The sequence below is a fragment of the Ursus americanus genome, chromosome 9 (assembly GCF_024610735.1).
Source record: "Ursus americanus isolate L20-20 chromosome 9, mUrsAme1.1.p, whole genome shotgun sequence".
NCBI classification, from domain to species: Eukaryota; Metazoa; Chordata; class Mammalia; order Carnivora; family Ursidae; genus Ursus; species Ursus americanus.
This window is the reverse complement of record NC_142135.1, coordinates 9001989-9014572: the sequence shown is the minus strand read 5'-3', so window position 1 is coordinate 9014572 and position 12584 is coordinate 9001989. Positions and strand designations below refer to the sequence as shown.

Below are 12584 nucleotides of genomic sequence, written 5' to 3'. Positions count from 1 at the left end.
CAACATTTTCCACAAATGTATAAGCATAAGATCTAGAAGTTACTCTGAGATCATCTGCCCACCCCCTCATTTTATGGGGTGAGCATGAGCGCCTGAGACCCCACGGTGGCCAGTCAGATCCCCTGTCTGCCTCCCCAGCCCCGTCCCCTCGGCAGGTATCCGTCAGGGAAGAGCCCTGAGCTGGGGACTGACCACACCAGCACAGCTCCGTGTGGTCAGGACCGGCAGGCTCAGCATCCCCGCAAGCTCATTAGGGATATGGATTCTCAGCTCCCACCCCAGACCCACAGCGTGGCCCCAGGAATCCGTTCTCACCAGCTGTCTGGGGAGTGCTATGCCTGCTGAGTCTGAGACGTTCTAGAAGCACGGACTAGGTGACCTGGGTGTTTCTTTCCAACCTGAAAAGTGGGAGTTTATGGTGAGAACCAGGTCCAGGGAATCACTCACTCCTGGTTCCTCTGGGAAGCTGGCTGAAGCCCAGCTCCATCCTGCCTCCTCTCTGCTTTTCTGCCAGCATGTGGTTTTAATCCACCCTCTGCGTTGGGCCGGGCAAGAGCTGTGCAGGTGTCAGCAGACAGGGCAGGGAAGAGGACTAAGGCGGGGGGGGGGGGGAGGCTGGTGTCAAAGAGCCTTTGGAGGCTTCCTGTCTCTAGGAGACATTGGTCCTTCAGAAGCTGGCAGCCACTCTCTCCTGCCTCTGGGAGAAGTTTCAAGACCTACTTCTCAGTGTAAGGCAGCTCTCAGGGTTCTAATGGCAGAGAGCTCAATGTCACCTCCTCCCAGGGCCCTCCCTGACTAGCCTGCCGAGTCCAGTGCTTTCTCCATTATAGAGCTTCACATGTGTTCTGTGAATTCCTCCAGTGGGGTGGGCAGCGTGGCGGTCAGGGCCCTGAAAGCGTGCCTTTGCCTGTCTCCTGTCCTCACTTGCCAGCTGGAAGCACGCCTGTGCTGTCGGATCCCAGTTTTGGACACCGACTGTGTGACCTGAAGCAGGTCAGGAAATCTCTTCAGGCCTCATTGCTTGTCTACAAAATGGGGTAGCGGGAGGACCCGTCCCCCGGGGCTGTGCTGAGGTGGGAGGAGAGGCGATGATCATCAACGTGTCTCCCATCGCGCTTGCTGTGAGCCAGCCACTGCTCTAAGGCCCCGGCCGTGGCTCACCCACGTACCCCCAACACAGTGCTTGGAGGGAGGCACTGTTTTCAATTCTCCCCATTTTACAGCTGAAGAAACTGAGGTACACTGAAAATGAAGTCTTCTTAAGGGCTCAGAGCTTCCAAGGAGAAGGCCTGGGACCCGAAACCAGGCAATATGGCTCCAAAGCTGGCATTCTTACGCACTCCTCTCTATAGGCACTGACAGATAATATGTCTGTTGGAGAGGAACTTCGTGAGGGGTCTGACACATAGTATTAATGTTACATAATATTGTTATCATTTTTTAAATTTGTCAGAGTCTTTTGTTATTTTTAAGAACTGGACCCGTGTCTTATTAATATCTGGATTCACACCATCCACTCTAAAACCTGGAGAATATATATAATATCTGTGGAATGAATATTTACCTAAGCCTGGACAAAAACATTGCCTAATTGTGGGTGGAATTCCATGAGGCTTAGTTTTTCTGGGGGTAAATAAAATCAAATCGCCAATTTACATGGTGGATAGTAAGCATATGGTATCCATTATTCTGAGAGGTAGCCCAGGATGAAAACAAGCGTTTGCAGAAGGACGTATGATATATTCATGGGCAGTAAATCCAGAGTGAATTGCTTCACAGGGAGCATGTGCTTGGTATGTACCCAAAAATAAAGAATGTGTCCTTGTCTGGCCTCCCTGAGAAGGAGTGATTACCAAACGACTTTTGAAGTTTTGGGTTTTTTTTTTTTTTTCAATGCCCTGTGTGTATGTGTGTATTTTAGGGGGTGGACAAAGCTTTAAGAAGGGTACTCTTTGGTGGGGATTTCAGGCACCTTGAAGTATATCCATGATGTCCCAAATCGGGGGTCGCCTTATACACAGACTGACCAGGAGGCCCTCTCCAACTGAGAACAATAAGGCACAGATGTTTCTGCCATAGTAATAGGTCACTCTGTAAGTACAATGCATCCCTGGGAAAAGAAATTCTTTAGTAAATTTAGTAAATTCTTACTAAAATGTGAATAGTTGATAGATTCCCTTTTCTAACAATACATATTGATAGAGGGAAGGAGGAGTAAGGATTCCACGGATCCAGACAAGCTGCAGGGGGCCACAGAATGGATTGAAAGCACATGAGAAGGACCTATATGGACAATAAGGATGAACTCCGTCTGTCACACCCGCTGCCTTCCCATTAAGCCATTGGTTAGAGGCTCATTAAAATACAGACTCTGGAATCAGATCCCAGAATTCAAATCCCAGTGTGAATGCTTGCTTCTTGTATGACCTTTCTGGGCCTTGGCCTTCCCAGTTATCAAATGCAGATAATGATGACTTTGGATCCTTGGGACGTTGGAAGGATTGAAGGAAGAATGTGTGGTGAGGCGTTGGGAGTGGTGCCCGGAGCAAGGAGGACACTCCGTAGATACTAGAGGTTATGGAGCAATGGCCTGCCTTGAAAATTCTGGAGATGATTTCTGCTTTTCTCCTCCAGCTCTGTGGCCTTGCTCGAACACTTCACCTCACTGAGCCTCACGGTCTCCATCTGCAAAATGGGGGCATACTTTTTACATATTAGAGAATGAAGTGCTAACATGCTCTATGGGCTGTAGTTTAAGGCACGATTTCTTTTCTTTTTTTTTAAAGATTTTATTTATTTATTTGACAGAGATAGAGACAGCCAGCGAGAGAGGGAACACAAGCAGGGGGAGTGGGAGAGGAAGAAGCAGGCTCATAGCAGAGGAGCCTGATGTGGGGCTCGATCCCATAACGCCGGGATCACGCCCTGAGCCGAAGGCAGACGCTTAACCGCTGTGCCACCCAGGCGCCCCTAAGGCATGATTTCTGAACGTCAAGTCCCTGCTCCCCTGACGGCACATCCCACAGAGGCACCCTGTAGGACTTCCGGTCTGGACATCGCTCTCATATTAGCTCACTGGTACTCTGAGAGTCTGGTCCAACAGGTGGCCCGGTTAATGGACAATTAGCATTTACATACAAAGCGTCAGTGAACTGATTGCCATTTGTAGAATATTGCAACCCAACGGAATACACTAAATTCAAACAGGAAGTGCGTCAGAATCCATGTTGCATTTTACGAAGCACTTTCACCCCCTCGGGCTCACCGATCCTTTTGCTACTTGAGTGAGGCGGCTGGTTGCATCAGAGTTTCACCCGGGAGGGAGCAGTTCTGAGCTGCGACCCGTCATACTTAAAGAAACTGTCTTTGCATGAAGTGCCATGGCTGGGACCTAACCCTTAGGCTTTGGAGACCAGGGATGCCAGTGGAAGCTCTCCCTCATGCCACTCCATGGTGCTTGTATACCTTGTGTTGTCCCAGCAAATTAAGGAGTCCAGTAACGGACGTCTCTCTGGGCTCACTCCGCTCCAGATATCGGGTCATTAATGTCAGCAACCTGCATGTTCTACTTCAAGGATTTTCGAGGGCTGTGGGAGAAAGGGACAGAAGGCCCTGGGAAAGCAGGAGGGTCGGGTGGGCTGCGAGGTGAGCTGGGTGGGCATGAACAGCCATAGAGGGGGGAGTTGCTGGGCTTGCTTGTCCGTCACTCAGCCTGAGAGCTTGCTGAATGTGCGTGTGGCCAAGGACTGGGGTACAGACAGGGCGGGGTGGTCTCCGTGTAAGAAGGAGCTCAAAGGTTAGTTGGGGTGTCAGGGAGATTATTGACGTAAGTGGGCCCTGTTTGCCTGTCTTAGTGGACTGAGGAAGGTTCCTAGAACTCAGAATTCCCTTTTTGTGCATTTTTCCTGATTTGTTAAGCCAACCAAATACCAGTTCACAACAAACAAATACACCCACAAACAAACAACCCTACAAATCCCCTGGGGGCCATTTTATCCCATATGAAGGCCCAGTGCTTTTCCTGATTGTGAGGTTTCTCCTTCCTGTCGTCAGATTCCTATTTAAACATTACTCTCAAGAGAGGAATCCACCCAGAGTCTGTGTCTCCCAAATCGCCAATGGGCATCTCTGGGTGTTTCAACTATTTGGTGCTGGCTAGACCCATCTTCCCATTTCTAAGGGAAAAGGCTTAGAAAGCTCTGGAACTGCTTATGGCTTCCTTCTCACAATGTCTTGAAGTGCAAATGAATGAAAAATAGGCAGATTAAATGTCCCTTACTGCCCATAGGGACTTAACATTTGACAGGAAAAACAGGCCTTGGCGGAACACTCCTGGGTTTAATTCTGAATCCCAAAGGCTTCATGCTTTGGGCAGTGGTGAGGTTTAGGCTGATGGCTGGCGTCCTCTTTGAAGGAGTCTGCTTTGTATCAGTGCCATTGTCTGGGGTGCTGGGGGCAAAGGGGAGAAGCTTACAATGCTTCTGGGATGCTTACTGTCTCCAAATGCATTTGGAGTAGACGTAGGGCACCTACAAATAGGATGACCCTATTATAGTTACTTACAATAGCTGTCATGTGCTTCTCACTAAGCAGAGCCTGAGACAAGGATTCAGGAATGCAGTTTATTTAGGAAGGGCAAGAAATAGAAAGTGGACTCTGAAACCTGGGCTTTCTAGTTTAGGATGCTGCCCACTCCCAGGCTGTGGATTCAAACTAAGCACCCCAGACACAGCACATGACCTCTGCAGAAGTGTTCTGAAGTAAGTTAAGACCACACAACACCCACCAGTCCTCAGGAATCAGGCTGTGTGCCAAACCCCAAAACTTTCAATGTGTCTTGTGTTCCTGCTGCCTTGATTATGGAGAGAGAGGTGATGAGTCAGAGCGTGGAGGCCTGTTTGTGTCACAGGGATATTCTAACTCAGCTGTCACGGAAGGAATGGAACAAATGTCTGGACAGTCAAAACTGTTTTTCCTTAAGATATTGCTTAGCAGGGAAGAGGCGGAATCATGTTTGTTTCTGTTCTATGCGCCACCTCACAATCAACACTATTGAGCCGGGGAAGTTTTGGGGAATGGAGGGAAGCGTTGGAAGTCTGCATTAGGAAAGCTAATTTGGTTGCCAGCCTTCCTGTGCTTGGGAAGGTAATGCTCTGTGTTTGCTTGGTGGGCTCTGAATATCACTGATTACTGTTTTCCTCATTCATTCCTCCTTGAGTTCATTAATGTGCTGAACACCGGTTCTGCAGCAGGGATTGTGCCAGGTGTGGGTGATACAAAGAACACTGAGTCCCCGTTCCTGACCTCCGAAAGCTCTAGTACATTCAATGGACAGTTACAGTCAAATGTGAGATTAAAGATAGAAGTATTCATTGAGTGCTGTGCCAATCGAGAGGAAGGGCATATAACCCAGCCAGAGGGCTCATGGGGGCCTTCTAGAAGGAGGTGTCGTTGGCCCCGGTTCTTAAAGCGTGAATAGAGGTTAACCAGGTGAAAGGGGATAAGAGTTCTCAAGGCAGAGGGGAGACACCTGTGCAGTGAGGCAGAAGCCTGGAAGCAAGCATTAGGTGGGACTGGAAAGATGGGCCCCTTGGAGACGTCACGTGGCCGCTCACACTGCCAAGAACCAGGTCCCAGGGAAGTGACTTCTGAAATATGCAGTAGCTATCACGAGACTGGAGGTAGGATTGCCTTTGGGGAAGGATACCCTGGTGCTGTGTGGCTGGGGGGTGGGAGGGAGTCAAGGGAACCCATGAAAGTCTGTGATGAGGCCTGAGCCAAGAGGGAGGGTCCCGCGGTGGGGGTGAACTTGAGACCAGTTTGGGAAACAGCCTGGGTGAATGTTGAAGTTGATGCAGGGGAGGAGGATGGCTCTGAGAGGGTGACCGGGAAGGAGAGGGTGCCCTTGACCCACCTGGAAAGTAGGAGGAGGTGAGTGTGGATGTAGAAATGGAGTGGGGGATGGGAAGACAAGAGAGAGGGCAAGGCCATGCCCTTCACCCCTGTGCCGTCTGTGCACGCCTGTGGAGACCTGGCAATCATTTCAGTAGTTAAAAACCCCAGGGCATTATCACTTTGTGGTGATTTACAAGCATCTCCACGTCAGTCTGTAGATGTCAGTCACGTGGCTTTCTGGGTCTACCAAGTGATCGACTTTTCACATGCAGAATTTAACTGAATTCCACTGGATTGAATGGTGTTGGAATGAGCCAAAACCAAGGATGAGGTTAAGGCTCACCATATTTTCCAGGCTAGAAGCTACAGGGCTCTAGTGCCTCGAGATGGACAAAAAGTGGGAAAGAAGGTCCCGTTCTCACCACAGTTCAGTGCATTCTGGCCCAAAAATACAGCATGAGACCTGTGTGCACCTGTGCAGAGCACTTGTTCTTCTCTGGACGATGGAGGGTGCCTGTAATTGTCCTCGGCACTCCATGAAAAGCAGGACACATCTCCCACACCACATCGAGATGTTCTGGACAATGTGAGCAGCTCACTGACTGCCCCAAGTCAGAAATGGGAACTGCCTAGTGGCGAAGAAATCCTTGAGGGATTATTGCTCTTGAGAAGGGGCAGCAATGGGGCTGTGTACTAATACTGATGAAGGGTCCGTGGTCTAAATGCTCAGCAGAATTCCGTGGCAAACTACTCCATAAAGTGGTCCTTGGATTCAGCCTTAGTTTTGAAAGCAATAAAGCAGCCTAGAGATAAGATGTTGCTTCTCCTACGTTTACAAGATAAATAAGAATCCTAATGCATGGCCTAAACTATTTGGCAAATTTTACTTTATTTATTAGATTTACATCTATGTTACCAAAAGGATATCTATATCTATCTATCTACCTACATCTATCTATCTATCTATCTATCTATCTATCTATCTATCTATCCACCCATCTATCTATCTATCCACCCATCCTTTTGAAGAGTCAGTATACCAAATAGATTTGGGTATAAAAAGATTTAAGAAACAAATTCTCTAATTTCCCTTGGGGCAAGGTCCAGAGTCCCCTCCCCTGCCCTTCATCATAAGTGGATATGATCGGGAAAGATGGCGGAAGCCAAGCCCATTGAGCAGATGGTCCCCTGCTCCGTGTTGGTGCCGGAAGAGTACACGGTGGACTCCTCTGTAGTGTGTTGAATGAATTTCACATTTTCAGAGATCCAAGTCTAGATCTCCCAGACATCATAGGTTTTAACTTCCCTAAATTTTTATAAGTGGCATCCGCCCTCTGAAGAGGGCGAGAAGAGACTTCTGAGTAGGTCTTTTAAGGAAATGTGTAATCCTGATATTGGGCACTGTGAGACATTCTAGAATTGTTGTTTATTCCCATTTTAGAAGCAAAACCAAATGGAAGTGAAACTCAATATTTTTGGCTTACCTCTCCCCGCTCCACCCCCCCCCCAGCATAGAGCATGGTCATTCTTGGGGAGGAGGGGCTCATGACTTTAATAGCTGAGTTTTCCAAATTGTTCACTGTTTAATTAAACCTCTTTAAACCTCCTTAAACACCTCTCTAAACACAAGAACCTGCATAGATGTTTGCTGTTTTGGATGGACAGAATTCTAAAATATGTAATCCTCTCTTTAGCCAGGTGATGAAGAGCTTGGGGTATGGAGCCGAGCAGGAGGGATTTTAATTCTGGCATTGACCTCTCTGGGTTTTGATCTACACCTGGAAATTAGGGACAAAAGTGCCAGCCTATGAGGTTGAGACGAAGCAATATCTGGAAGGTGCTCATCACAGTGTTGGGCCAGTGGCAATGACTCTTAATAATAATTGACCGTAACAATACATGGTTCTTAATGATAATTAACACAACATGATTACTTCTTGAGGTCTCAGGTTGTGAGCCAGGTGTTTTCTGCCATGTGTGAGTTCCTTTGCCTCCAGAATCTGAGCTTTCTAAGCTCTTTTCCCAGCCTTTCATAATGCAGGGGGACAGGCAGCCTCTTAGGGCTGAGCAGAGGCAAGAGAGGCAAACTCGACCATCAAGGAATGGTGTGGCAAAACCAGTCTCATCTGGGTGATTCCGGAGGAGTGCGGTTTGGCAGAAAGAAAAACTGAATAATATTAGTAATGAATCAAATAATGGCAACTACCATCAGAGTCCTTATCAAATGTTGGGGGCTACAGACGATGGTTCACCGTATTCCCACCCTCACAATTACCACCCCTATTTGCCCACGAGGCAAGAGTCTCAGAGGGCTTACATGACATGGACAAGTAACAGCACCCGAGTCTCTATGGGCTTGGTTCTCTTTTGGCCAGTCCCCATTCCTTCAGTGACTCTCTCACAGTTTCCTGGCCCCCTCCCCCACGATAATCTCTTGGGCGCCCTGAGAGAGACACCTGGGGCCTGATCAGCTCTGGTTTTGTACCAGGGATCTGGAAGACAGCTCCATGATGCTCTCTTTTCTGGGGGTGCACCTGGATAGGAAATAGAGTTGTCAGGCTGGGAGGGGCCCATGTGGGAGAGGTGGGTCAGCGTGGCTGTGGTCGGTCCCCTGTGAGAACGAGCACACTCAAGCTCATAAAAAGAAACATCTCTCTTTGCAGTTCCCGCAGCCATGGAAGGATCTCCGGACACCATTACCAGCTTCCAACAGGTTTATCTCTGGAAAGGTGAGCTGTGGGGTGGAGGGGGTGAGCGGGACGCGGATTACTCCCGACTGCCTGGCCCCACCTCTCATTCTTGGGGCACTCTGCTCCCCAGAGAGAAAACTGTAGAGATTTGCTTTCCAAATAAGTGCTCTGTGTGGCATAGAAGGGCCTGACTCTCATCAGATAAGATACCAAACCCTAGAAGAAACACGAACTGTGTAGAAGCCCGAGAAGTGATGGGGGAAGGAAGCATGGCTTCCTGTGAGATCAAGTTCACTGACCCCGGGCTGCCCTTGTTACAGGGCGGGAGCTCCGAGGCCACTGCAGTTCAGGGAGACATTTCTCCAGGGGCCTCGGCCACAGGTGCCGCTCCCCTTGAGGTCAGGGTGAGGGGACGGATCCCCCCCGTGGTGATGCCATGACCCCTGCTTAGAGGTAGTGGTCCTGCGGGTGCGAGGAACAGGCCGGGGCTCCAGGTGAAGCCCACATTTGGCATCTCCTTTCCGCTTTGTTTGTCCTCCAAATTTACAGAGCATTGATCAAGTGTCTACTCAGAGCAGGGACAGTGCAAGGCATTTGGGTTGAGTCTGAATAGTTGGGATGAGAGAGATGCGCGAGGCACAGCCTTCACCCGTAGGGGGCTCCAGCCTTGGGAGGCAGCAGGTGCAGCAGACCCACACAAGCCCATACAAGCGGGGCCATGGGCTAGTGGGAGGATACGGACAGATCCCGCCCCAGATCACTTCCGTCCTCTTCCAGGGATCCCTCCTCGCCCTTGTCAGGTCCCCTTAGAGACAGGACTGGTGATCTGTTTCTGTGCCTGTGAAGGGAGATGGTGGGAAGGAGCACAGAACATGGGCAGGGTCACTGGGTGTGTTTTTTGGTTGCATTACTCACCACTTTGCACAGCAGTTACCCCCTCCCAGCCCCGTTTCCTCAGGGGCAGCAAGACAATAAGAGCGCTCGCCGCACAGAGCTGCATGAGCTTGGGCAAGGTGGCGGGGTGGTGGGCTCGGAGCAAAGCCTGGGGCATCCTAGCTGCTGACTCATGCCCGTGGTGGCGAGGATGGATGGAGGACACAGGGAAGAAGGAGGAAGAAAAGGAGGGACAGGAGAAAAAGAAAAGGAGGGTGCCCACCGTATTCTCATTTTAAAATGATTTAATGAGATTATACACTTCTTTTCCCATTTAGCCGTCCCCATAAGGTGCTATGAAAGGGGATGGCGTTTTATCCATTTTGCAGAAAGAACAACCAGGCGTGGAGAGGTTTGGTGAAATGCCCCCAGGGCTCCTGGGCTGGTACCCAGACTCTGGCTGCAAGTTCAGGGCTTCCTACTTCTCAAACACTTCTGACAAATAAGCTGCTCGCTGGCGGAGAATTAAGGACTTGCTTCTCCCTGGGATACTCGCCCCCCTGAGTAGAAGCACCCAAAGGCTTATCTGATGCCCTGTTCTCCACGTAGGCTCACTCTGCTTTCAAGGAAAGCAAGCTCCCAACTTGGAGATTTTATTTAATTTTTTCAAATTCTAATTCATCTACTTTCCACCTGCATATTCTGGGATAAGTTACTTCATCTCTACGCCTGTTTTCTCAAAAGTAAACGGCAGTCTTACTCCTTACCTTCACGGGTTATCGTAAAGAGCAGAATTTATGAGCGATGAATCATTTCAACATGGAGGACAATAATGATTCTGTTAATGAGAGGTTGGCTGGTGTTCTGTAAAAGGCCGAAGCGTGCAAGGCTGTGCCCCTGGATTTGATCCTGTCTCGGGCACCTGGCGGCAGACTGAGGATTTCTCACATTGCCCTTTTGTTGACGAGAGGAATCCCTCCCCTTTCTCACCTCAGCATAAGAGCAACAATCTTTTTTTTTTTCCCCTCCTAGATTCTGACATGGGGTCTCGACCTGAGTCCCTGGGATGTAGAAGAGACGTAGAACCAAGGGCAGCCTCTCCAACAGAAACAGGTACCAACCCCCAAGCCCTTTTCTATACTTGGGAGCCTGGGCGTGGAGACAAAACAGTGATGCCAAGCGTCCGATCCGTGGATGGGCCCGTTAGTATCTGCACCCTGGAGCCAGGGACTTCCCTCCAAGCTCTTAACCCAATCATTCATCTCACAAATACAGACAGCTCCTCAGAGGGGCGACTGGCTCAGAAAGAAAAGTGAAATCATTGAAGAAGCATCACTGCTCCTGGAAAAGAAAACAACCATAACAACAGAACCCAGCAAAAACTGTTAACGAGCAAAAGCCTCAGCTGACTGTGGTCAGTGAGTGGAAACACAACGTACGGGCTCTGATATTGTTTACTGAGTGAGATTTCTCGGGTCTTTTGAGAAAGGATCCTTCTACTCAGTGGAAGATATGAATCCATACACGAGTAGGGACAGAACGTATGTGCTGAGACACTCTGTCCCTAGCATCTGCAACTGGTATTTCTTAGGGGGAGCTAAAACTCAGGGTGAGAGCAGGGAGGAGGGGGGGAGAGGGAGAGGAAGGAGGAGGAGGAGGAGGAAGAGCAGGGAAGGGTAGACAGGGGAAGGGCAGAGAAGGGCAGGGAAGGGCAGGGAAGAGCAGGGAAGGGCAGGGAAGGGTAGACAGGGGAAGGGCAGAGAAGAGCAGGGAAGGGCAGGGAAGGGTAGACAGGGGAAGGGCAGAGAAGGGCAGGGAAGAGCAGGGAAGGGCAGGGAAGGGTAGACAGGGGAAGGGCAGGGAAGAGCAGGGAAGGGCAGGGAAGGGTAGACAGGGGAAGGGCAGAGAAGGGCAGGGAAGAGCAGGGAAGGGTAGACAGGGGAAGGGCAGGGAAGAGCAGGGAAGGGCAGGGAAGGGTAGACAGGAGAAGGGCAGAGAAGGGCAGGGAAGGGCAGAGAAGGGCAGGGAAGGGCAGGGAAGGGTAGACGGGGGAAGGGAGAGGGGAGGCAGGCCCGTCTGCCAGCACAGGGGAGACAACACGGCACCATGGGAGGAACACCACATTGCAAAGCAGGTACATTAGGGCTTGAGCCACTTCTTGCCACTTAGGCAAACTGCACAGCCGTGGGTACTTTGCTCACCTTCTAAGAGCCTTGCTTCATCATGTGTAGAAGGTATCTCACCTCCACTAATCCGATTATTGTATGTGCCAGGTGAAGCGCCTGAAACATTGCCTGGTAGTTAACAGATGCCACCCACCATCGCAGCTTCTTCTCCTTTCCAGGGCTTCTGTCCAGCTCAAATGAGATAAGGCACAAAACCCACACCAAATGGGGCTCATCCCATAGTAGTTGGGCAGTTAGGGATTCATTCTGCATTCGTAGAGTTGCAGGGCCTGAGGGTTGTGCCCTGGTTTAGAATACAGGTTCTCAGGCCAGGAGAGAAGACATCAAACCCTGGCTCTGCCCCTTTCTGCCTGTGCAACCCTGAGCCTCAGTTTCTCCCCCGGTAAATGAGAGAGAGAGAGAGAGAGAGGGAGAGAGCAGTCCCCATAAGCCAGGGCAGTTGTGGGAATTAGAGTAGGTGATGGTGAAAATTACAGGGGCACAGAGCAGGTGCTCAAAAACTGATGGCTGTTATTATGGGGTGGCCGTGGTATTGGTGGTGATGATCCTAGCACCGAGCCAGGCTCATAGCAAGCCTTCTGTAAAGTTCTATCCCCAGTCCTCTCTCTTTCTGTGTTGCGCATCAGACAGCAGGTCCCCATTTGGCGCGGAAACTAGGGTCAGAGTACATACTCCTGTCCAGTGCTCTTCGCAGTGGTGTCCTCTGTACTTTCGGAGGTCTTCCGGGGGAAGCTTGAATATTGCCAGCAGGGTGGTGGCAGTGGGTGGCTGGGCACCTGCGCAGAAGGCTGCCCCTCCTTTGCTCTCATAAGCAAGCATGTGGCCGGGTTTCTTCTGCACAGTGACCCGGACCCTCACCTTTCCGATCTCTGCCCAAGCAAATTGGCAGATTTGTTTTGCCTCGGGAGTCTCCCGAACACGTGTCTGGTGTTCAAGTTTA

At 50.2% G+C, this 12584-nt stretch overlaps 1 protein-coding gene across 2 annotated transcripts in view; it reads left to right on the top strand.

Annotated features, from left to right (window-relative positions):
- TG (thyroglobulin) overlaps nt 1–12584 on the top strand; it is a 244261-nt gene that overhangs the window by 71994 nt on the left and 159683 nt on the right. The window contains exons 27-29 of one of the 2 annotated variants that reach the window (XM_087864600.1): nt 1048–1052; nt 8568–8624; nt 10491–10571. In XM_087864600.1, the coding sequence (XP_087720726.1) occupies nt 1048–1052; nt 8568–8624; nt 10491–10571 (143 nt within the window). Of the gene's footprint in view, nt 1–346; nt 355–1047; nt 1053–8567; nt 8625–10490; nt 10572–12584 lie in introns of both variants that reach the window. The other variant, XM_045812195.2, reaches the window with a different exon arrangement.